Genomic DNA, 24,783 nt, shown 5'->3' with positions numbered 1-24,783 from the left:
AGAGTCCGACCGAGCCACTTACCGACGGATCGAGGGTTCGAGCGAGGGACCGGGATCGGGACCCTGAGCGGGTCGAAGACGCCCGGGCCAGGTAGGGAGGCAGGTCACGCGGCTGGGCCTGCCACTCCTCCCCCCTTCCCTTCCCCTTTCCCCAGCCCAGGAACGCGCCGCCCCGAGTTAATCTTTAACTCTGACCTCTGGCGGCGGGGGGCGGGGCGGGACTCCTGGGTGGCCGGCGCGGGTCGCCCCTCCCAGGGGCCTGCGCTCGGGTCTGGCCCCCTCCCCCACGCTCCGGCCTTTCTCCTTTCCAGCCCCCAGGTGCGGGGTCGAAGGTACCGCCCCCCCGCCCGAGATGCGGTAGGAGCGGCGCGCGCGACAAGCCCCGTCCCCGGTGCCACCAGCCCGTCACCCGGCCCATGGCGAGCCCCGGCCTGGGGCTGCTCTTGGCGCTCGGCCTGCCGCTGCTGCCGACCCGCTGGGGCCGGGTCTGGGGGCAAAGTAGGTACCGGTCGGGGGCACTGGGGGTCGGGGCTTAGAAGCGCTGGGTGCCTGGGACGCTAAGAGGGCAAGAACCCAGGAACGGGCATGCGATGCCTTGGGAGCAGGAGTCTAGAGTCTGGGGTAGGGCTGGGGGCGTAGAATTTCTGTGTCCTTCCTTGGACGGTTGGAGTTGGTCTAGGAGAATTCCTGAGTTGGGCGGAATTGTGAGCTGCCGGGAGAAGAGGCCTGCGGGCCGGAGTCTCAGCAGGGTTGAGCAGTTTGGGGGAAATGGAAGCCAGGAGGAGGCCTGCCTGGGACTCCAAGCCCAGGTGGAGCAGGCTGACCAGAGGTGGGGACTCAGCCTTTCAGCCCTCTATTCCAGTTTCGGGAGCCTGGGGGGAGGTGTGAGTCAGACGCTCCAGGGAAATGCAGGATCCGCCCAGATCCTTAAGGGCAGAGGGAGGGCCGGAGAGGTGAGGCTGGGGTTGGGGGGAGGGTTGGGCTTCCCCACACCATGCATTATAATAGCCCCCAACTCTGCGCAAACTGCAGACCACTGTTGGCTGATTACTCAGCTCTGGGCTCCCCTGGGTAAGGGGTTCCCCGTGGAGCAAAATCAGCGGGGCCAGCCCCTGGGTGGAGGCCACTCACAGAATGCAAGACTCAAAAGGGCAGAGTTCTAATGAGGGGACATGACCCAGGAAGATGCAGATGCTTCCAGATGGGAAGGAATAGATGGGGATTCATTTATCTTCTCTACCACCGCCCTGCAGCACTGGACCCCACTGTAAGTGGGAACAGCACGATTACACCCTCTGGCCCCAGCCCTGGCTCCAATGGGGCCCTGGTGAGTTGGGGTATATGTGGGAGAAGAGCGGCAGGGCTTTTATTCGGGAGTCCCCCGTGTAGCAGATGGGAGGGCCTAGATTCCCAGAGGGGGCAGGCTGGACAGTGGGGGAGGCATTGGAGAACCCTAAGTGGGAGAGACCAGAATATCAATATGGCAAATGGGGAGACTGAGAACCCCAGGAAGGGGATGGGCAAGAACACCATGCCTGGCGGGACTTCCCTGGCGGTCCAGTGGTTAAGACTCCGCGCTTCCAATGTAGGGGGCACACGTTGGATCCCTGGTTGGGGAACTAAGACAAAAAAAAAAAAAAAAGAATACCATGCTTGGCAAGTGTAGGGGGTCCAGGAGCCCCCTATGCCGCTCAGGCAGGGGGAGGAGGGATCTAGGAGCCTAGATGCGGCAGGCGCTTGGGAGAAGGACCCCAGACATGGCAGGTGGGGGAGCCTGGGAACCCCAGATGTGATAAGATGGGGATCAGGAACCCTGAGTGGAGGAAGCCAGTCACCAAAAGTGGCGGGTGCGGGGGGGGGGAGGGGATTAGCATTCCCAGATAATTCTCAGGCGGGGGTGGACGGGATGCCCAAGTTCAGGTAGGTCACACCTGTCCCCCCCCCCCCCCCCACCGCCAACAGTCGCAGGAGGCCACCATTGCCATCATCGTGGTCTTCTCCCTCCTGGCCGCCCTGCTCCTGGCCGTGGGCCTGGTACTTCTGGTGCGGAAGCTTCGGGAGAAGCGGCAGACGGAGGGCACCTACCGGCCCAGCAGCGAGGAGCAGGTGGGTGCCCGAGCTCCACTGCCTCCCAACCTCAAGCTGCCGCCTGAGGAGCGGCTCATCTGAATGCTGGGGCTGGCCACAGCTGCCTCCACGGCCCAGGACTGCCCGGCGCTCAGCTGCACACAGCAGCTGCCACCGACACACCAGCCTCTGATGGCTCCGGAGGACTTGGGGGGGCCACGGGGCACCTGCCGGGCGGGCTCTGCGAAGCATGCCGCCTCTGCTTGACTCTGCCTGCAGTTGGGGTGCCGGGGCTGCGGACCTGCCTCCCCGCTTGCTGCACCATCAGCCATCTGTCTGCCTGCCACACAGGCCCGACACCGCCCCCTCTCCTTTCCTTTCAGTTCTCCCAGGCAGCCGAGGCCCAGGCTCCCCAGGACTCCAAGGAGACGGTGCGGGGCTGCCTGCCCATCTAGGTCCCCTTCCTCTACCCATCACCCTTCCTGGCTGTGTGACCTTGGGGGTAGGCAGAGCCCTGTCTGGGCAATGAAACACACCCAGCACTTAAGAATAGAAGGGAAGAAGGTGCTTCGAAGACTCTGCCCTTGAAGGCAAGGGAGACTGAGGCTGCTTACTTTATATGTATCTATACAATGGGTAGAGCCATGTAATAAACCTTTCTGTGAGCTGGTGGGGGCAGGAGTTAGCCTAGATGGAGGAGACACATAGGCTGTTGAGAGATGAATTGTAAGGTCTCGAGGGTCCTAAGGGCTGGGGGGGGGCTTCCTGGAAGGGAAAGGCTTTTAGCTGCACCTAAGAGCCAGCCGGAGGCTGCCTCGGGAGGGAAGGTGGGGAGTGGGGTGGGTGTCTGAGCAGAAACAGGGCTCCCAGGTAAACCCACCAGGAAAAACAAGCTTTGGGCCCTTGCAGCTTTATTGAGGGGCCAGAGTCTCCTCCAGACCCCTGATGATTAATCTTCAAAACACTTTTTAAGCTCAGCAACCCTGGGCCGGCTCCTGGCCTGGAGCCCCCCCAAGTTCCTAGCAGGAGGATCAGGGGACCTGGGCGCTCCCAGCTCCTCATGGGGCTGGAGGTGCGTGTGCTCTGGGAGCAGGACCTCCGAAGGCTGGGCTTTGGGGTTCTCTGGGGAACCGGGATCCGAAAAAGAATCAAGGACTTGGGATGTCCAGGTAATATCCGAGTTGGGCTTTGTGGGGGTCAGAAGTCGGGGGCTTTCTCGAGGGCTGGGTTCTGTGGAGAGCTGGGAGCAGGGACTCTCCTGGGCTGTGGGATCCTCGGTTGCCTCGTGGGGAGGGGAGAGGCGTAGAGGCTGGGGCTCTGTGAGAGAGGAGCTGGGGTCCCCTTTGCTGCTTGGGTCTGCGGAAGCTGTCGAAGACTGGGACAGAGAAATGATTTCTGGGCTGGCCTCTGACGGCAGCTGGGAAGTAGGGTGTTTCGAGGAGCTCGTGGCCTCTGAAGGCTGGGGACTGTGCAGAGGCGGCAGGCCGACAGAAGGGGACAGGGGCTGGGGCCCTGGTGGTTTCTCATCATCTGCTTGCCATCTTGATCTTCCTGGTATGTCAGGCTGGGTGGGGATGGGGAGATGGGCATGTTGCTGGCCTTTAAATGAAGGAGGGGCTGGCAGGTTGGATGAGCAAATGGGGAAGGGCTGGGCGGGCTCTCACCAGGCTGAGGCAGCTGTCCAGGTCCCCTCTGTGGCAGCAATCCAAACTCTGGCTTGGCCGCAGGCTGCTGTTCCGGGCGGCTCTCATGCTCAGACTATCCAGAATCTCACTCAGCAAATCCAGTTCTTCTCCGGACCCAAGGAAGCTGCCATCCAGAGCTTCCTCTGCCAACGGTTCCTGGGCATCCTCAGGGCTCAGAGAGGGTGTCCTGGGTGAGGATGGGCAGCCTCAGATATCTGCCCCAGACCAGCTGCTCTGAAAGGTCTGGAGTTTTGGGGCCCACTTCCCCAGGAGTCCCAGCCCCCAACTTCCAACATTGCTCCCTCCCTCTGCCTTGGAGTCTTACCCCTCCCCCAGGGACTCAGAAGGTCTCTCTTCCCGCTGGAGTCTCCTGCTGGGGCGAAGGGGCCGGTTCTGCAAAGGACAGATTTGGGGGCTGGGGCCTCAGGAGCTACAGAATCAGGGGGTTCTGTGAAGGGGGAGTGGGCACCCCATTTTGGGGGTAGTCGAGATGTCTGGCTGGAGATGGGATGGGAGAAGGACTTGGTGGTAAGTCCAGGTACGTGCGTGGGCACGGGGGTGGGGCTCTTACCTGTCCAAAGTGCTGGGTGATAGGCAAGCGCTGCTGCAGGCAATCTGAGCGGCTGGTGAGGGAAGGGGCCCTCAGGGACCCCCCCCTCTGCAGGCCAGAGTCCCCATCCTAGGAAGAGGGTGGGTGAGCCAGGAGCCCCTCTCCCCGCTGCCCCGAGGCGTTGGCTATTGGCTTTACCTTGTACATCAGAAGGCTCTGCACACCCTTCAAGCCACTCTTCGCCTACGGAGGAGCCGAAAGAGACAGAATCCAGAGCGATTTGACCCTGGACATTTGAGGACTCGGCCCTCCATCCCCGAGGACACTTTTGTCTTGCCATCTGCTCATGTGTGTCTCAATATATATTCAGGTTCCCCCGGTACCCCCTAAGAAGTCAATACCAACTTGCCCCTTTGACTAACACAGAAGGAATATTACTGGAGGAGATAACCCCCAGATGAAACAGGGAATGGCAAAACCAGAACATCGTAAAAATGAGTCAGTGTTCAAAAGCTGAGCAAAGAATAAAATCCAGCAGACAATTGCGAGCTGTGGAAGTTGGTCCCAGGAAAATTTGGGGCTTGGGATAAAAACAAACCACAAGGGCAGAAGCTGGGATTGTGGTGTCTCAGAAGGACAAAAGATGTTTGCCAAAGAACCTTGGTTGTCATTTTTAAATAGGAAAGACCTGATGCGACAAAAATGAATGAACAGTCAATGGAAAATAAAAGTAGGAAACATGGTAAATGGTTTAACTGCTGGCTTAGTTCTGATAAATTGTGTGTACTCTAAACGTGGGGTTAAACCGTCCTCTGCCTTTGTCACCCTGGTAAGTGGCCTGTCTAGCCCAGCCTCACCGAGCGGTACATGTTTCTGACGGCTGGTTGGGTCTTGGCCTTGACGGAATGCAGGAGGGCACCACTACCTTTCTGGGGAGAGAAAGCCAAGGAAGAGGGGCTTGGGCACGTGGGGTTATCCCAGACCCCACCTGCCCACCCGGGCTGTGTATTACTGGAGGATCCCCTCTCCCTCTCTGAGTCTTGATTTCTTCACCTCTATCTATAAATGAGCATAGTGGGGACGGTTGTAGGTTTGATTTAATCCCACAATAAACACTAAAGTGGTGTTACTACCTTTAGGTTGTCTGCCCAGAGCTGGTAGGAGCGAAGGGTCCCTGGAGAGAGGAGAGAGGAAAGAGCATTGCCAGGGTGGGCAGGCTCAGACTGGGCCACAGGTGGGGAGGGGCAGCGCTCCGGGGCCAGGTGCAGAGCTCACCTGAGGAAGCCCCGCTACAGGTGATCTCCTGCTCAAAGAGGTCTGAGAAGCCTTCTCCCTTGTTCAGCTTCTCCAGTCGGCCTTCGATGAACTGGGGGCAGGGCAAAGGGTCAGAGAATCAGGCTGCCCCAAACATCTGAATGCGAGGACTGGGGATCCGCTCGCCCTCAAGACGTAGAAGCCATCCCCGGCCCCTCCAGAAGCCCAACCTTAGGTCCCAGGAGTCTGGAGCCCACCTCAGGAAGCCAGAGGTCCACCGTCTCCCCACCCGTCCCCACCCCAAGTCAGGATCTGTCTTCAGGGACCAGACCCTGCTCCTCACAGGGTCGGAGGAGTAGGACTCTGCCACTCCAGACAGGCCCCCCTCCTCTCAGTGACCTTGGAGGAGGTTGACCTCACCTCCAGGGACCCTGGAAGCCAGCCCGCACTGAAGGACCCTGAAGTTCATCCCACGTTCTTCCAAGAACTCAGGAGTCCGGTTCCACCTCCCCCGCTACGTCCCTAGAATCCAAGAGTCCAGCCTCCTCTCCCTCCACCCTCGACCCAGGAGGTTCCCACCTTAGGGACTCAATAATTTCGTTCCATCCCAACCTCCTCAGAGGCCTAGAGGTAGATCTTATCCCTGGGAACTCAGGTCAGGGGCTCCCACTTTTAGGGACCCAAGAGTTCAGTCCTGTCTCTCCCACCCCGGTGACCCTGGAGTGGAGGATCCGGCCGGGCCAACTCTCGCCCCGCCCATTGGGCCCAGGTGTCTACCCCTCCAGCCCCGCCTTCGGCCTCCGGGATCCGGGCCTCTGCGCCCCTAGCCTCGCCCCTCCGGCCCCAGCCCCGCCCTCCGGACTCTGGCGCACCTGTTTGAACAGCTGCAGGTGCACAGCCCGCCGGTGGAAGGCCTGCAGCGGCGCCCCGGGTTTCTGGGCCAGGAAGGCTTCTTCACTGAAGGTTACAGGCTGGCCCTGGAAGAAGGACTTGGATTCTAAGCTCCCCGCGGCTCTCCAGGATCCCTTATTCTGCTTTCCATATTCTACCTTACATCTGTGTAGCAAACATTGATGGAGTGCCTCTGTGTCCCTGATGTGCAGGGCCTCGTGGGCTGCAGGGAGGACTTGGGCTTTTACCCCGAGGGAGGTGGGAGCCCCGGGAAGGCGGTTGGCAGAGGGAGACGGGGCCTGACTCAGATGCTCCCAGGTGACCTCTGGCGGCTGCAGGGAGGTCAGACTGCGGAGCGTGGAGGGTGGGAGTCCGCGAGAGGGGACTCATGGTGACGGGTGAGCGCGCTGATCCAGGCAAACAACGATGGGGACCAGGCCGTGGTGGAGACAGAGGAGGGGGAGAAATGGACAGCTTCTGGCTGTGTTCAGGGCAGAGTCGAAAGCAACGTCAGATTCTCAAATAATAGAACTCCCTGACCATGTTTTTATAGAATAGTTGTGAAAAACTGGGGAGGAGGGGATGTCAGGGTTGAAAGTCAGCAGATCAGAGACCTGGCTTTGACACTTACCCGCTGTGGGGCTTCCAAGCCTTGGTTTCCTCATATGTAGAATGGGACCATAAGAGTATCCGTCTCATAATACTGCTGTGAGCATTAAGTGAAATAATAATCGCAGCGGTAAAACCTATCATATATCAACTGTGATGTACCAGGCACTAACCGAGCATTTTGCTTATGTCCATTTACAGACTCACGTGACCCTTTTGGGTGGGTACTGTTGGGATCCCATTTTACAGATGAGCAAACGGAGGCACAGAGTAAGCACTCCATAAACGCTAGGTATTATTATTCTGAATCCTTTAGGGACCCACGGGGTCTCTCCCTCTGCGTCCCCGAAGCTCACCGGGCCGCAGACTAGCGCATCGCGGTACCCCCCGAAGAGCAGGGCCTGGGCTTTGAGGAAGAGACGGGACACCCCTTCCCCGGGGGTCAGCGCGACCTTCCTTAGCCGCAGCCTCAGCAGAGACACCTGGAGGACAAGGGGGCAGCGCTGAGCAGGCGGGTGCGGAGCCTCGTCTCCCGGATGCGGCAGGAGGGTGGAAGGGGGTGTCACTGACCACATCTGGGGGCAGTGCCTGCACGTCGTCGAAGGGCGTCTCCAAGGTATTGGAGTCCACGTTCATCATCACGACGTCCTCCAGGGCTTTCTCCCGCACTCTCTGTGTTAGGGAGTTGGAGTGGCGATGGTCGCTCAGAGCCCGAGGATCCCCGACAGGGGAGGATACCTGGGGGTGCAGGGGGGCACTCCACCCAACCCTGCCATCCAGGTCCGTTCCCACTTACCTCGGAGAGACTGGCGTGCACTCCGATGAGGTAGGGCATGGGCGCGCTGCGGAAGACCGAGGGGGCCGGTCATGCAGGCGCCGCCCCCGGGTCCCCAGGACCCTAGGCCTCTTCTCCAAGCCCTGCCCCTCTCCAGCCCCTGCCCCTCACCAGCAGTAGTCCAGCAGATGCGGCGGTAGCGTGGGGATCAGCACGTGCTCCCAGCGCATGGGGTACAGGAGAGCGCAGGACGCGTGGACGCATGACGTCAGCTGGGGACGGGTCGGGGACCGTGGAGTCAGGGCCTGGACCCCCAGCTTCAAGGACCCTCTCTGGACGGTGGCTCTCCCGGCTTCATATCCCGTGTCCCCAGTCTCCTGTCTCCCTCCACCTCCCTTCCCCACCCGCTACTGGGTAAGAGGTGAAAACTCAAACCCCTTTCTTGTGAAGGCCAAGAATTCCGCAAATTACAGTGCTTGGAACTGGTGGTGCCAGGACTCAGCACATGCTAGTCTCTCTCTCTAGGGGTGGAAGCTAATATTCAACCCTCCGGAATCTCTCTCCTTAGGGATAGGACAGAGACTCAGCCCGCTGACCCCACCCATAGAGAGGCGGAGCTAGAATTCGGTCCCCCTCACCCCCGAAGTCCCTCCCCTAGGGGGGTAGAGGCTGAATGCTAGCTCCACCCCTACCCCGTCCTTCTCCCCTAGGGGCGGAGCTAGAATTTAGCCCTCTCTGATCTCACCCTCCAGAGGGGCGGAGCCAGTCTTGTTCTGGCCCATAGTGGGTGGAGCCTGGACTCAGCGCTCCTGAAGCCGGGGGAGGGGGTACAGTGCAGCCCGCTCTGATTTCCCCCATAAAGGTGGAGCCAGGATTCAACTCAACCCTGACCTTCAAAGGGGCTGAGCCAGGACATTGCCCTCGGGTCTCGCCCAGTGGGGTTAGAGCAAGGAATCCTCCCCGATTGTCCCGCCCCCAGGGGCCAAGCCAGGCCTCGGCCCCTCCCCGGCCCGGCGGTCCCGCCTCACGGTGCTCAGCTTTCTGGAGGTGAGCAGGACCCTTCGCTCTGCCAGGAGCGCAGCGAATAGCCCCACGATGTTGTCGTCGGTCACCGCCACCACCAGCTCCGTAAGGTTCCTCTGAAGACCAGAGAAGAATGCTGGACGCGAGGGGCCACAGGATCTGAGAGCCCTCTCCGGGTTTCCGGACCTCTTCCCCCCTCCCAGAGTGCCCTCTCAGGTCTCCACTCACGTTCTCAGGAATGGATGGCAGGCGGCCGGAATCGGGGGCCACGAAGCAGGAAAGCTGGCGGGGGATTAGTAGGGGGACTGATGAGTCAAGCGGTTAACCTCACGTGGGTGCCCAACCTTCCAGGGTCTCCAGCTCTGCTCACCGGCATGCTCTTCCCGGGGCCAGGGGGCGGGATGCCTTGCGCACTGGAGATCATCACTCCCCTGCCCTGGGGGAGATGTGGTGTGTGGTCCTCAGGGCCGGGGTGCAGCCTCTCCAGCCACCTGAGGTCCGACGCCCAGTGGGGAGGGGGTACTCACCAGCTCCAGCCCCACTGAGTCCTGGGTCCCGGGAAGGGGCTGCTGCAGCAGATGTAGAAGAAGTTCGTCGACCTCTGAGACCTGGGTAAGGATGGGATGCCTGAGCCAGAATGCGGGTTGGGGACTCTGAGGGTCTTGACTCAGGCTGGGTGGTCTGGAGCCAAAGGGGCCCGGTCAGGCCTGGGAATTCAGAGCCAGGCTGGGGCCGTGGTGGGAGTGGGACTAGGACTCCTGCAGGAATGACAGGGAGAGCTGGTCTCACTTGATCCTGTGCCAGGAGGTCCCCCACTGTATTCAGCAGTTTGTAGAACACTTCAAACCAAGGCAGGTGGCTGCGGAGAGTGGACACAGTTTTCATGCAGTGCCTGTAGGCAGAGGCCCTTCCCCCGGCCCAGACCCCCATATCCCACACCTGAGGATGCAGAGACAGCTGTGGGCACCAGCCCGGAGGCGGCAGAAACCAAATCTGCGGGTGCCGATCAGGTCCGTGAGGGCAAAGGTGAAATGCTGTACGGCGGTGCAGGGGGGCTCCCTGGGGGCAGGAAAAGCTCTCAGAGAGACCTGGGCATCCCACCCCCATGAACCCCCCCTCCCCTTCATGCCCCTGACAACGCTCCTATTACTGCGTCCACCAGTCTGGGGCCCTGGGTGTATAGGTCCCTAGTTGTCAGCGTCTCCAGTCCTCTGAGGCCCTGGGTCCCTGAGACCCTGGGTAAATGAGTCCCTTTGTGTATAGGTCACTATTTGTCAGGGTCCCCGGGCTTCTGAGTCCCTGGGTCTTTGAATCTCAGGGGCCCTGGGTATATGGTCTCTGTTGTCTGAGTCTCTGGGTGTTTGAATCCTGGGGGTCCATGAGAGGTCTGGGTCCCTGGGTCCTTGGGTGTCTGCTTCCTTCCATACCTTTCCACATCAAAAGGGAAGCAGAATTTAGGCACCATCAGCATAGCCTCCTGGGGGTGGAGAGAAGCACACACTGCTTGGCCACTCAGGTTGGGCTCCACCCCTAAGCTCCCAGTGGTCTGAGACATAGGGTCCCCTCCCCCAGGGGGACAGGCCCTGGCCCCTGGGGAGCAAGGAGCCAGCCTGCATACCTGGTCCCTGAAGTCTGGGGGGAACTGCCGCAGGATGGGGGGATCTGCACAGAGAGCAGGCTCTTAAGTTCAGGATCCCGGGCCCACCCTCCATCTCGACCCCCATCCCCAATGATGCCCCTGACTCACCCTCTTGCAGGGAGGGAGGGTAGGCCGCTTCGAAGAACCAGTCAAACAGTGCAGGGAGACCCCTTCTGCAGGACAGGAAAGGGTTCAGTGTGTCCAGGGATTTGCTTCTGTGTGTGTGTCTGCACCTGTGTGTGATTGTGTGTGTGTGTGTCTGCACCTGTGTGTGATTGTGTGTGTGTGTATGTGTGTGTGTGTCTGCAATTCTATTCTGTGTCTGCCTGAAAGGATGAGACTGTCCAGAGCATGTGTCAGGTAGGACTTTGCATATGTGTGGCTGAGCCAGTGTGAGGGTGAATAACATCCCCGTTTTCTTGGGTAGGCCTGAGGGTCCCTGGGTATATGTGTGAGGCCCTGCCCAAGTGTCTCTGTGTACGTGATTTCATGGGGCCCTGGGGCTTCAAGGGGCCCTCAGATTTTTTATCAGAGGAAAGAGGGCAGCGTGCCCTGGTCCTTCTGGGAACCCTGCAATCTCTGCCTTCCTCCCCTGGCCCCCAACCCTCTATCCACCTTGCAGAGCATGTCGGGACTTGGGCTCAGGGAGAGAGACAGAGGAAGAGAGCGGGGAGTGAGTGCACACGCATTGTCCCTGAGATTGGGACCCCCTCACACTGAGCTTCATCCTCGCGCTGACACAAGTCCCACACAGTCAATCACTCCTGCACATGGACACACAGAGCCCGCCCCTCCCCCCCGCTGACCCCGGAAACCAGGTTCCCCATCACTGAGATACATCAAAAGGCACAGGCTCAAGAGTTACAAACTTAGTCATACAGAGCCGGTGGAGAGCAGGGGAGAGAGAGAGAGAAAGAGAGAGAGAGAGAGAGATTGGAAGGTCCCAGAGTGGCCTGAGTGTGCCTGAGAGCGGAGTCCATACTGTAGGCCAGCTGAGTGTCCTGCCCTGATTCCAGCCACCTGCTCCTGTGGCTCGCGGTCCCTCCCGGGCCTGCCCCAGCCTCGTTCTCCTTGGCCCCAGCCCAGGCCCGGTCTGGGAATCTTGGTCCAGAAGATGGGAGAGGGGGCAGCTCTTACTCAGCTGTGGATCCCATGGTCCCTGCAGGGCTGGCCCGGCGGGGCCCTTTCCTCAGGGGTGCTGGGGGGGCCTGTGCTTTCTCAGGGCTGGGCCCTGAGCTGGCTCAGCTTCCTGTGTGGCTGAGAGAGGAAGTTTAACGGGTGACGTCCCCAGAGGAAGGCCCCTGCCCCCACCCACTGTGAGAGACCCAGGCGTCCTGCCTTCTAGACTTCTACAGGATGGGTGGGTAAGAGGTGTGCAAGCTCAGAGGCCAGACCCCCAGCCCCATCCTGCCAGGAGGGTTGCATCTGGTTTCTGCCATAACACCCAAGCCTTCCCTTCTCCGTGGCAACCAAGGACTCACAGTTTGCCTAAAATGCTTCCTCTTCCCTCAACTCTTTTTTCCTTTGATCTCTCTGCGCTGGCCATTCCCCGCACGACCACCAGAGGGAGCCAGGCTGGAGAGTGGATACGGAGGCACGAGGAAGGTAGACAGACAGCAGACAGAACACAGACACAGACAAACAGATAGCACACACATGGCCAGGGAGTGACCAACACAAACAGGCCAGAACAGTCACAGACAGCAGACAGACACGGAGAGACACCAAGTTATACAGGCAGCACAAAGTCACAGACACAAACCAACAAGTACAGCGGAACAGCACACACATAAAGAAGTCCTTGTCCATACAGATGATAGGTGCAGGGAGATAACACACAGACACAGCCAGCAAACAGTTCCAGACAGAGACAGCAGATACACTTGCAGGGAACACAGCTGTCAATGCAAACGGAATAACAGAGAAGCAGACCCAGACAACAGACAGAAACGCATAGAGCACAGACGTAGAGCAGTAACAAAGGGACAGACGCAGTCAGAGCCCAGCCACAAGTCAGATTCATAGCCAGACATAGTCACAACACAGAGAGAGATACAGCCAGACAAACCCAAGCAATGTTGCAGACCTAGAAACAGACAGACACCCAGGCAGACTGATGTCATGTTGAAAAACAAAGATATATAGACGCACAGGCACAAAGGCAGGACACAACACAGGTACTCATGGTCATGTACATACACGTAAAATCCCACAGACAGACTCAGAGAGTCAAAATGCAGAGGAGTCTGCAAGACTCCTCGGTCTCCTGCAAGATACTGAGAATATCTGTGTGGATATAGGCATGCATCTGCATGAGTCCACATGTGGCCTGCCATGTCCTGGGGTATCTGGGAGTGAATGCCGTGTCTGTGTGCCTAGGAATTTGTGTCTAGTCCATCAGGCTGAGTGAGGATGTGGATGACTGGGGATTCTCATTCTGTGCATGTCCACATGACTGTGGGTGCAAGGGTATTTTCATGCTGAGGAGGAGGAGGTGAGCAGATGCATCAGCATGTGAACACACACACACACACACACACACACACACACACACACACACACACCTCCAAACCCTTCAGCCAAGACATAGGTGGATGAGGCTGAACACAGCTCAGTGCCACCTTTCTCTCCAAGGGGAGCTGGATCTCAGCCAGGGCTGGGGATCAGGGGTGCAAAGTACCCAGGGCATCCTTCTCCCCTTCTCATACTCTCAGGCCTTGCTATAGATGAATGTTTGTGTTCCTTCCCCGCCCCCGAATTTACATGCTAAGTCTTTTTAAAAATTTTTTTATTTTTGGGGCTGCACTGAGGAGCTTGCAGGATCTTAGTTCCCCAACCAATGATTGAACCCGGGACTATGGCAGTCAAAGTGCAGAGTCCTAACCACTGGACCACCAGGGAACTCCTGGTGCTAAATCTTAACCCCCAAGGTCATGGTATTAGGAGGTGGGGGTCTTTGGAACATGATTACATCATGAGGGTGAAGGCCATGAATGGGATTAGTGTCCTCATAAAGGAGACGTCAGAGAGATTCCCTCATCTTTCCACCATGTGAGGACACAGCAAGAAGACAGCCATCTATGAACCAGGAAGCAGGCTCTCACCAGGTACCAAATCTTCCGGTGCCTTGATCTTGAAATTCCAGCTTCCAGAACTGTGAGAAATAAATGTCTGTTTTTTTTGTTTTTTTGTGTTTTTTTTTTGCGGTACGCGGGCCTCTCACGGTTGTGGCCTCTCCTGTTGTGGAGCACAGGCTCCGGATGCGCAGGCTCAGCGGCCATGGCTCACGGGCCCAGCCGCTCTGCGGCATGTGGGACGAACCTGCATCCCCTGCATCGGCAGGCAGACTCTCAACCACTGTGCCACCAGGGAAGCCCCAAACGTTTGTTGTTTATAAGCCACCCAGTCTATGGTATTCTGTTAGCAGCCTGAATGGACTAAGACAGGTATAGCATTTGTGGAGATATTCCTAATCCTTCTTCATTTCTGAAATTTACTCCAATTCAATCCAATGGCAAACCCATGGGATGAGGATAAAGGAAGAGTCCACATCCCTAAGTGAAAGTGGGACCCTCTCTGTCCCTATTTCTGCATCTTTTTTTTTCTTTTTGGCTGTGCTTTGCAGCATGTGGGATCTTAGTTCCCCAATCAGGGATTGAACCTGAGCCCCCTGCAGTGGAAGAGTGGAGTCTTAACCACTGGACCACCAGGGAATTCCCCCTGTTTCTGCATCTGTAACAAGTAAGTATGTTGCCTGCCTCAGAGATCCTGTGAAGGTTCAATGAGAGAATTCACATGAAATATTTAGTATGTGGTCAAGCCTGAACTGAGCTTTTGATATGTTCTTTCTATGATTATGGGAGATGGGTCAGTGAAGTGGTTAGAGAATGATTTTGGAGTCAGAGACTTGGGTTCAAGACCTGCCTTAGTTCTTTAATGTCTGTGTGACCTTAGGCAAGTCATTTGACCTCTCTGTATTAGTTATCTATTGCTGTGTGACCTATCACCCTAAAGTTAGTGGCTTAAAAGAACACACATTTATTATCTGACAGTTTCCCTGGGGGCTGGGATTCTGGACACAGCTTATTTGAGTCCTGTGCTGCGCGGTCTCTCAGCTGTAATAAGGTGTCCGTTGGGCTGTGGTCTCATCTGATGGCTCAACTGAAAAAGGATTTACTTCCAAGCTCACGATGTGGCCGTTGGCAGGATTCATTTTATTGTGGACAGAGGGCCTCAGCTCCTTGCTGGCTGTTGGTCAGAGGCTACCCTCAGTTTTTGCCATGTGGACCTTACCAACCTGCTTCTTGCTTCCCCCTAGCAAGCAAGCTGAGAAGTCAATAGAGAGCTCACCAAGACAGAAGTCACAGGTTTTTGTAACACAGGCTTGGAAGTAGCATCCCATCGCCTTTGCCATATTGGTGCCATATTACATCTGTTGGTCAGAAGCAATCTTCAGGTCCAGCCCACGTTCAAGGGGAGGGAATCACACAATCACATGAATGGGGAAGACGGGCATCACTGAGGGCCGTCTTAGAAACCACCTTCCACCTCACTGTGTCTTTGTTTTCTTGCTTTAGTTAAAAATTTTTTTTATTTTTAAAATTTTTTGACCACACCGTGTGGATTGTGGGATCTTAGTTCCCCAACCAAGGATCGAACCTGGGCCCTCAGCAGTGAAAACTAAGAGTCCTAATCACTGGACCGCCAGGGAATTCCCATGTTTTCTCACTTTAAGAGGAGGAAAACAGGGACTTCCCTGGCGGTCCAGTGGTTGGGACTCCACGCTTTCACTGCCAAGGGCCTGGGTTCGATCTCTGGTCAGGGAGCTAAGATCCCACAAGCCTCGCCACACAGACGATAAATAAATAAATAAACTTCATACATCTTTATTAAAAAGAAAAGGAGGAAAACAATACACCTCACAACATGTGGATTCACTTGCTCGTTCATTCAGCAAAGAATTACTGAGTATCTGTGTGGTATAAACTGTTCTACGCACATGGTGAGCAAGGTAGTTAAGTTTCCTTGAAGCTTACATTCCGGTGGGTAGGGCAGGGGACAGATAAAAGAAATAAGTCTACAAATAGACAAGATAATTTGAGTTACTGGTAGGTGCTCTCAGGGAAACGGAAAAAGATAAAAGAGGCAGAGTGACTGGATACAATTTAGAGTTGCCAGGGAAGGCTGCTCTGAGGCGGTGTCCTTTGAACTGAAACCTGTGGATGAGAAGGGGCCGGTCATGTGCACCTCGGGGGAAAGAAGGAGCAGGAACGGCATGTGCAAAGGCCCTGAGGTTGGATTGAACTTGGTATGATCAAGCGCATAAAGGCCACTGTAGTTTCAGCTTAGGGAGGGAGGGGGAGGGGGATGAGGTTGTCATCATCAGTCATCAGCGAGTGGAGAACAAGGTGAGAAGTTTAGGTTTCAGTCTGAGTAGCATGGGAGCTGCGGGAGGGAGGGTTGTGATTTACATATAAAGGTTCCTCTCTGGCTGCTGTAGAAGGAGGATGCTGCACACTGCAGAGGGCAGGGGTTGCAGCAGGGAGCCCAGGGAAGTGATGAGGGGGAATTCCCTGGGTGAACAACAATGGTGGCTTAGACCAGAATATAGATGGCTGGAGAGGAGGGGGTCAAATTCAGGATAGATTTTTTTTTTTAAGATTTATTTTATTATTTATTTATTTATTTAATTTATTTTTGGCTGCATAGGGTCTTAGTTGCGGGCATGTGGGATCTTTTGTTGCGGTGCGCAGGCTCTTCCTTGTGGCACACGAGCTTCTCTCTAGTTGTGGCGCACAGGCTCCAGGGCACGTGGGCTCTGCAGTTTGCGGCACGCAGGGTCTCTAGTTGAGGCGCGTGAGCTCAATTGTTGTGGCATGAGGGCTTAGCTGCCCTGTGGTATGTGGGATCTTAGTTCCCTAACGAGGGATTGATCCTGTGTCCCCTGCATTGGAAAGCGGATTCTTTACCACTGGACCACCAGGGAAGTCCCCAGGATATATTTTGGAGACAGAGACAACTCAACTTGAGACAGGCTGGGACCTGGGACCCTTTGCTGCAATGCTTGCCCCTGGATACACCTCTCTTTGAGCAACAAAATACAAGGAAACTATATGGGACTAAAAATAACTGAGTGCATGTGCAGTTGGGGCAAATTCTGGACCCAAAATATGCAAAGAGACCAAGAAAACCCAACTGCCACTTTTGAAAAGCCTGGAGCAAAAACAGGGTGTTGGGAGCAAAAGCAGGGTACTGGGCATGCCCCCTGCACTCAACACCACCAGAGGGGTGGGCAAGCCACCTAAGCCATCCCTCCGGCCCGACCCCCTGGACACACCCTGCTACCCTCACCCTATATAGAGAACCAGCTCGCCCCCCCACCCCCCCGCCCCGCACCCCTGCTCAGCAAGTGAGCAAGCAAAGGAAACTGATGTTTGTTCTCGCTCCCTCCTGCTGCTGCAGGTGTCCCAATAAAGACTTGCCTGAATTTCTTGTCTGGGCTCTAGTCAATTTCTATTGATTGGGGAAGGCCAAGAACCCTGGTCGGTATCAGATTCAGCAAAAGATAAGAAGAATGTGTTGGGTCTAGAAAACAATGAGTCAAGGCTGACTTCCAGACGCAGGATTTGAGCATACAGGTGGTGCCATTTCTTGGCGAAGGGGATTTAGTTGGGCAGAATAGGGAGTTCTTCTGGGGCCACATTAGGTTTGGGATAATAAAGACAGCCAAGCTCATTGCCTAGTTCGTCGTCTTTCTGCCCCATCGCCCAGTGCTGGACTGGGCCTGCTGAGATGACGGTGGCTGCAGGCTGGATTTCGCAGGTTGCCTTCCCTATGTTTCTCCTTCCTCCTGGCTGAAGTGGGACCCAGGGAGGGGGCTGGTGGTCCAGCAAAGAGCCTGGTGGAAAAAGTTAATTGGCTCTCAGCATCTCTTCTTTCCTCTCTGTCTTGCTCCTTGTTGGCCTTTCTCTGTACCAGAAGCTGGGGGAGGGGAGAACTACATTTCCCAGACTTCTTTGCAGCTCTGGTTCTGGATACAGATTAGGTTCTACCAATGAGAAGCGCTCATGAGAGATTTGGAAGGTAGAAGTGAGGCAGAACTCTGTGTGTGTGTTTAATTATTTAAAATTATTTAAAATTCATTTAAATTAATTTTTGTTCAGCACTCTAGCGGACCTATCTCTGTGGCTTTGTGGGTGTTGGGCAGTGTTTCTGAGCTCAACAGTTCCGGTGGCAGCCTCCTGATTCTCCACTGTGGAGAGAAGCAGCTCCCAGGGTGGTGTTCCAACTTATTCCAGGGCTACTCAAAAGGTGGTCCCATAGGCAGCATTATCAGCATTACCTGGGAGCTTGTTAAAAATGCTGAGTCTCCCCTCCTTCCCCCCACCATTGAATCAGAAACTGTACGGTGGAACTCAGGAAGCTGTATTCTTGCAAAGCTGCCCTGGTGACTCTTTTGCACAGTAAAGTTTAAGCACTGACCTATAGCCCCCTCTCTCAGTCCCTCCAACGATGTTGTAAGCTCCTAAATCCTTGTATACAATCCCTTTCTGCTTGATATGTCTAGAATGGTCCCTGCACTGAACCCTGGCTGATAAAATGCAATCAGAGTTCTAGACTTAAACTGTCAGCATTTGAATACCAAGTCACCACTTCATAGTCATGGGACCATGGACAAGATACTTTGTGGGGCAAATTGTAATTTCCATAGCTGGCCATAGCTGTATCTTCCATCCCACATGCTCTTCTAGAATCTTGCCACTCTACCCTCAAGAGGTGTGGTCTGTAGTCCTTCCCCTTGAACCTAAACAGGGCTTTGTGAACACCTCAATTAGGAGTCCTCAGGACACCAAGCAATTTCTAAAGTTAAGTCAGAAAAATGCAATGAATTCTGCCTTGCTCTCTTAGGATGTTTGCCCCTGGAGAACCCAGCCACCATGCTGTGAGGAAGCCCAAGCAGCCTATGGAGAGGTACTGACACCCTCCTTCTACCTGCCCCTGCTGAGCCCGGAGGCATCAACTTGGCAGTCATGTGAGTGAGCCACCTTGAAAGGAGATCCCTCATCCTCCAGCAGGATTCTCTAGCTGATGCCACAGGGAGCACCAATGAGCTGCCTTGCCAAGCCCTGCCCAAATTGCAGAGTTGGGAGCAAAAATAAGTAACTGCTGTTGTTTTAAGCCCCTACATTGTTTGGGGGGTGGCTAATTTGTTACTCAGCAAGAGCTAACTTATATACTTTGTCTCTCTAAAAGCTCAGATCTTTGTTTTTTGGCCACGCTGTGCAGATTGTGGGACCTTAGCTCCCCGACCGGGGATCGAACCTGCGCCCTCTGCAGTGAAAGTGAGGAGTCCTAACCACTGGATTGCCAGGGAATTCCCTAAAATTTCAGATCTTACAGGGTTGGTGTGAGGTTTATGAGATTAAGGCATGTGCCAGGCCATCAAAGTGCTTCACACGTCAGTGACTCTGGCACGACTGCCCCTCGGGCACTATCCCCAGCTGCCATCTCCCCAGCTTCCTTCCCTAGAGACTCCCCGCTCCAGCTTTCCATTCTCGCAAGATGCCCCACAGAGAGTGGCAGCATCTCCATTGCTAAGAACCCACCCAGTGCCGGGTACTGTGCCCTTGAGTCCTTACAAACATCCTTGAGGTGGCGCATGGGGGGAAAACATGTGAGCCCATTTTACAGGTGAGCCAATCGAGGCTCAGAGTGGGCCAGCATCTTGCTCAACACCAGAGGGTTAGTTAGTGGCGTAGCCTGGTCTGTCTGACTCTGAAATCTGTGCCCTCTCCCCACCCCCAGACTAGAAATTCCTTCAGCACCCACCTCCATCCCATAGGAAGGAGCCCTCACGTGACCTTCCCACAGGATGATGAAAAGTACACACGGCAGAAACACGGCAGGACAACAATTAATTTATTGAGGGTGAGGCGGGGGGAGGGTCGGGGAGCAGCCTCTCTTGCCCACATGCTCCAGGGCTTCTTTCTCCCCCAGCAGCACCCCTGGAAAACCAAGGTCGGCGGGAGCTGACCAGAGTAAATTCAGGAAGGAAATAGGGGGTCACGGAAGCCAGAAAGGTGGTCAGTTCAGAGGGCGGGTGGGACTTGTGGGGTCAAAGGTGAGGCAAGTTCAGAGATGAAGGGAGAGACTCAGAGGGAGGGGTTGAAGTAAACCAGGGCTTCTAGGTCTGAGGGGTGCAATGGGGCTCGTGGGGAGGTCAAGGGTGGAGAGGTCAGGGGTGAAGGAGGGATCATGGAGTTAAAGATGGGGCTTGTAGGGTCAGAAGTGAAGCAGGGCTCATGGGGGTGTCCAAGGTGGGAGAGTTCAAGGGGGGTCAGAGATAAAGTGGGGCTCAGGGGTCAAAGGTTGGCTGGGGAAGAGGTGCAAGTTTGTAGGGTCAGAGGGGAGTCAGGCTAGGAGGTGAAGCAGGGGGTTCTTGGGGGGTCAAAGGTCAGCCTCCTAGCAGGGTGCTGATGTGAAGTGATGGAGGCGGCCCTAGGCCACCTCCTCCTCGGCCTCCTCCTCAAACTCCCCCTCCTCGGCCGTGGCGTCCTGGTACTGCTGGTACTCGGACACCAGGTCGTTCATGTTGCTCTCGGCCTCGGTGAACTCCATCTCGTCCATGCCCTCGCCCGTGTACCAGTGCAGGAAAGCCTTGCGCCGGAACATGGCCGTGAACTGCTCCGAGATGCGCTTGAACAGCTCCTGGATGGCCGTGCTGTTGCCGATGAAGGTGGCGGCCATCTTCAGGCCGCGGGGTGGGATGTCGCACACGGCCGTCTTCACGTTGTTGGGGATCCACTCCACGAAGTAGCTGCTGTTTTTGCTCTGCACGCTGAGCATCTGCTCATCCACCTCCTTCATGGACATGCGGCCCCGGAACACAGCGGCCACGGTCAGGTAGCGGCCGTGGCGGGGATCACAGGCTGCCATCATGTTCTTGGCGTCGAACATCTGCTGGGTGAGCTCGGGCACCGTCAGCGCGCGGTACTGCTGGCTGCCCCGGCTGGTCAGCGGCGCGAAGCCGGGCATGAAGAAGTGCAGGCGCGGGAAGGGCACCATGTTCACGGCCAGCTTGCGCAGGTCGGCGTTGAGCTGGCCCGGGAAGCGCAGGCACGTGGTGACCCCGCTCATGGTGGCCGACACCAGGTGGTTGAGGTCCCCGTAGGTGGGCGTGGTCAGCTTCAGGGTGCGGAAGCAGATGTCGTACAGCGCCTCATTGTCGATGCAGTAGGTTTCGTCCGTGTTCTCCACCAGCTGGTGCACGGACAGGGTGGCGTTGTAGGGCTCCACCACCGTGTCCGACACCTTGGGTGACGGCACCACGCTGAAGGTGTTCATGATGCGGTCTGGGAACTCCTCGCGGATCTTGCTGATGAGGAGGGTGCCCATCCCAGACCCCGTGCCCCCGCCCAGCGAGTGGGTCAGCTGGAAGCCCTGTAGGCAGTCACAGCTCTCGGCTTCCTTCCGGACCACGTCCAGGACCGCGTCCACCAGCTCGGCACCCTCTGTGTAGTGGCCCTTGGCCCAGTTGTTGCCGGCTCCAGACTGGCCTGAAGAGGGAAGGGGAGGGGACACCCAGGCTGATATGGGGAAAGCCCACCCTCAACCCCACTCCTAGCCATCCTAGTAGTTGAATAATAATAACAAAATCATTATTATTATTGTTATTATTATTATTATGAATTGTTCTCTCGGGTTCCATCCTTGCTTCCCTTCACCCAGCAGCCAGAAGGATTCTGATAAAACCTAAATCATGTTCTGCCTTAGCTCAAAATCACCCCAGTTCTTTCATCTTTCAGTAAAACCCTAAGTCCTCCCTTCGGCCCACAAGGCCCTGAATGACCTGCCCCGTCCCCTCCCTGCCCTCCCCTCCTCCCTCTCTCCCCCTCGTTCACTCTGCCCCAAGCACACAGGCCTCCTTCCTGTCCCTGCCACACACCGGTGCACAGTCCTGCCTCAGGGCCTTTGCATATGCTGTTCCCTCTGCCTGGAATGCTGTTCCTTCAGATACCTACATGGTTGCCTCTTTCCCCTTCTTTAGGACTTTGTTACCCTCTGCAGAAGTGATAAACCTGTTTTTTTTTTAATTAATCATGTTTATTGTCTGTAATTTCACTGGGGAATGCAAGCTCGAGAGGACAAGGATTAGGATTAGAATATTGGCTGGTATTTTTGTGAGCAGGTAACATTTCTTCTTACCCCCTCCTCTGCTTCCATCCTGGTCTGGCCCCCTCATTGCACATCTGGATCAGTACAGTCGCTTCTGCCTTGGTCCTCCCACAGCCTCCCCCCAGTCTGTTCTCCTTGCAGCAGCCAGAGGGCACCGGTGAGCACCTGAGTCAGGTCCTGTCCCTTCTCCATCCACAGCCCTCCAGGACTCCCACCTCCCTGGGATAAAAGCCCAAATCCTCCCTACAGCCTACAAGGCCCTGCACGACCTGCACCGTCCCCTCCCTGCCCTCCCCTCCTCCCTCTCTCCCCCTCGCTCACTCTGCTCCAGCCACATGGGCCTCCTCACTGTTCCTCCAACACACCAGGCCTGGTCCTGCCCCAGGGCCTTTGCCTGTGCTGTGCCCTCTGCCTGGAATGCTCTACCCCCAGGTACTCCCCTGACTGACTCTTCAGGTCTCTGTTCAATGTCACCTGCTCTGAGAGAATAGGATTTGAACTGGGTGGTCTGGCTCCTGAGTCCACACTTTTCTACCACTCCCCTGCCTCACCTACCAGAGGCCACAGAATCTTTTGGCCCGACTGGAGCCACCCATAATCATCCTAGAATCCCTCACATCTTTTGAATCTTTGCACAGACCAGGGAGGGGAAGTCACTCCTCCAAGGTCACATAGCTTGTCCTGTCAATCCCTAGACTCCAGACTAAACTACTGTGTACTAGGAGGAGAGGCGCTCGGGGAGGGGGAGGCTGGGGCCTGAGGTCAGGTGGGGATGTGCATTTAGCTTGACCTAGATGTACCAGAAAATGTTTCCTACACGGTTGTTCAGAGTGTGCAGGCCCGTTCAATCTGAGGACTGCAAATGTGCCCACTGTCTTCCCATATGCTGATCCCTCTGTCTTACACAGTTTTCCTCCCTTCATTGCCCTTTGGTCAGCCCTAATCCTATTCACATTTCAGGCTGCAGACATTAATAGTGATAATGATAATAAAAATGACAACAAAACATCAAATGCTTAGTTATCTTTTCCTCTGTGCTAGGCATTGTTCTAAGTTCTTTATATGTGTTAGTGGCTTTAAGTCTCACAGTCCTGAAAAGTAAGTTTTTGTATAATCCCTGTTTTAAAGATGAGGAGACAGGCACAGAGAGATTGAAGGGCCTGTCCAAAATCACCAAGATGACTCAATCAGTGGCTGAGTTTGATTTATTTCTCTTCTCTTCCCATTTCTTTATCTTCCCAGCTCCCTCCACCAGGATGTCAGCTTGGGGGTGGGGGCAGAGAGCTTTATCTGTTTTATTCTTGGCTATATTCCCAGGGGGTACAGTAGGGCCTGGTATGCAGTAGGTGCTAATAAGTATTTGTCGACTGCATGAAGTGGGAGAACAGGGATTTGAACACCGCAGTCTGGCTCAGGTTCATACTGTTAAATTAAAATGCTACTTTCTCCGGGAAGCCTTCCCTACCCTGCACCTCCCCTGGTTGTATCAGATGCCTCCCCTGGATTCCCACAGTGGCCTGTGTATCCGCTTTCCCCGCTGGCCTCTGGGTTCCTGAGTTTAGATGCTAGGTGAAGAATTTTAAAAAGAATTTTCACCAAGCATGTGGAAGTGAAAGAATCTGGGGAGTGGGGGCTTCCCTGCCTGTATCTCATGATGGTGACTCACCAAACACAAAGTTGTCAGGACGAAAGATCTGGCCGAAGGGACCTGAGCGGACAGAGTCCATGGTGCCCGGCTCGAGGTCCACCAGCACAGCTCTGGGGACGTAATTTCCTCCTGCAGAGAAGCAGATGGAGAGCAGCTTGGTCAGCCCCAGGAGCCAGTATCCTGTCCCCTCCCAGGCCCTCCCCACCCCCACTCTGGCAGGTGCCCCCTGCCCCTTACCTGTGGCCTCATTGTAGTACACGTTGATTCTCTCCAGCTGCAGGTCACTATCCCCATGGTATGTGCCAGTGGGATCGATGCCATGCTCATCACTGATCACCTCCCAAAACTGGGGGGGGGGCGGTAGTAAGGACCAAGAAGGTGGAGCCGGTGGCCAGGTCTGCCCCACCTCCATCTTCTGGGCTCAGGACCCCCACTCACCTCCCTAGCTGCCACCTGTCCCCCAGGCAAGGTGAGTGTGGAACCTAGAGGCAGAGTGGGCGGACGAGGATGAGGCAGCAAGAAGGGAGCGGTGGGGGCGGGGTGGAGCCAACTCACCACCGCAGCCCAGCGGGCTGGGGTCAGCGCTCCCTGGCTGCTGCCGTGGGGAGGGGCGGGTCTCTTTGTGCATGTGGAGGGGACAGTGCGCCAGCTGTGAGGCCAGCTGTGGCAAGCGGACAGAAGCCTGGGCCCCACCCCCATGGGCCTCTTTGTTCCCAGCTTGGTCCTGCCCCCCGCGCCCTCCCCCACCGTCCCTGGAGTGCTGGCCTCCTGGGGGGGCCCGTCCCCCAAAAGGCCCATGGTGGAGGAGCTCTGCGGAGCTCGGTGGACCGCGCTCCGCATCTCTCGACCGCCTCCCCAGGCCCGGTCCCTCGCGTACCTTGGCTCCGATCTGGTTGCCGCACTGGCCGGCCTGCAGGTGCACGATCTCCCGCATGGCGGCGGCGCTGATGGTGGACGCGGCGGCGCTGGTGCTGATGCTGGGAACTGCGGCAGCGGGCCGGGTGGTGGACGCGGCGGCGGCGGCGGCGAAGCACGGTCCCTGCGCTCCCGGGGCGCCTCTATATGAGCGGGCGGGGCTCGCGTCACTGCAGGTCACCGGCCCGCTCCGCCCCCCGGTCCCGCCCCGGGACGGAGGGTGCGGGGATGGACGGATACCCCTCCCCTGCCGCCTGGAGACCTCTGGGGGCAGGGGCTGGGGCGAGCCGGGCTCCGTGCGCCCCCCACCCCGGGCCGTGGGGGGGTGAGGCCTCTCAGGCACCAACAGTACCATCTTCCTCCATCCCACCCCTCCCGCCCCCAGCCAGGCCTGGCGACCCGGGTTTTGCAGGGATTGGGCGGGGGGAGGGAGAGCGCCCGGTAAACAAGCAGCCGGGAGATTCTGCCTCTCTCCGCTCTCACCCCGAACGACCCTGCCTCAGTTTCTCCGTCCCAAGCCTCCCTCCCCATTCCGTTTAGTTCTCGTTCGCC

General features: G+C 56.6%; 3 protein-coding genes across 3 annotated transcripts; 1 reads left to right on the top strand and 2 right to left on the bottom strand.

Moving 5' to 3' along the window:
* Positions 1-416: 416 nt before the first annotated feature.
* CRB3 (crumbs cell polarity complex component 3) lies at positions 417-2,522 on the top strand. The gene is made up of 4 exons (XM_060092338.1): positions 417-498; positions 1,254-1,327; positions 1,963-2,106; positions 2,451-2,522. The coding sequence occupies exons 1-4, from the start codon at positions 417-419 to the stop codon at positions 2,520-2,522; spliced, it is 372 nt and encodes a 123-aa protein (XP_059948321.1).
* A 450-nt stretch (positions 2,523-2,972) lies between these two features.
* DENND1C (DENN domain containing 1C) lies at positions 2,973-10,331 on the bottom strand. The gene is made up of 20 exons (XM_060092337.1): positions 10,282-10,331; positions 9,794-9,913; positions 9,644-9,713; positions 9,382-9,462; positions 9,225-9,290; positions 9,083-9,136; positions 8,860-8,970; positions 8,003-8,103; positions 7,853-7,898; positions 7,627-7,728; positions 7,413-7,538; positions 6,429-6,533; positions 5,578-5,668; positions 5,436-5,476; positions 5,160-5,231; positions 4,501-4,545; positions 4,324-4,431; positions 4,078-4,145; positions 3,732-3,939; positions 2,973-3,631 (listed from the first exon to the last, which is right to left on the bottom strand). The coding sequence occupies exons 1-20, from the start codon at positions 10,323-10,325 to the stop codon at positions 3,017-3,019; spliced, it is 2,274 nt and encodes a 757-aa protein (XP_059948320.1). The 5' UTR covers positions 10,326-10,331; the 3' UTR covers positions 2,973-3,016.
* A 9,105-nt stretch (positions 10,332-19,436) lies between these two features.
* Positions 19,437-24,361, bottom strand: TUBB4A (tubulin beta 4A class IVa). Its single transcript, XM_060094294.1, has 4 exons — positions 24,194-24,361; positions 23,554-23,662; positions 23,335-23,445; positions 19,437-21,049 (listed from the first exon to the last, which is right to left on the bottom strand). Exons 1-4 carry the CDS (start codon positions 24,248-24,250, stop codon positions 19,992-19,994), a joined length of 1,335 nt encoding a protein of 444 aa, XP_059950277.1. The 5' UTR covers positions 24,251-24,361; the 3' UTR covers positions 19,437-19,991.
* Positions 24,362-24,783: the final 422 nt, after the last annotated feature.

The sequence above is a fragment of the Mesoplodon densirostris genome, chromosome 3 (genome assembly GCF_025265405.1).
Source record: "Mesoplodon densirostris isolate mMesDen1 chromosome 3, mMesDen1 primary haplotype, whole genome shotgun sequence".
Classification (NCBI taxonomy): domain Eukaryota; kingdom Metazoa; phylum Chordata; class Mammalia; order Artiodactyla; family Ziphiidae; genus Mesoplodon; species Mesoplodon densirostris.
This window is presented reverse-complemented; position numbering and strand designations above follow the sequence as displayed.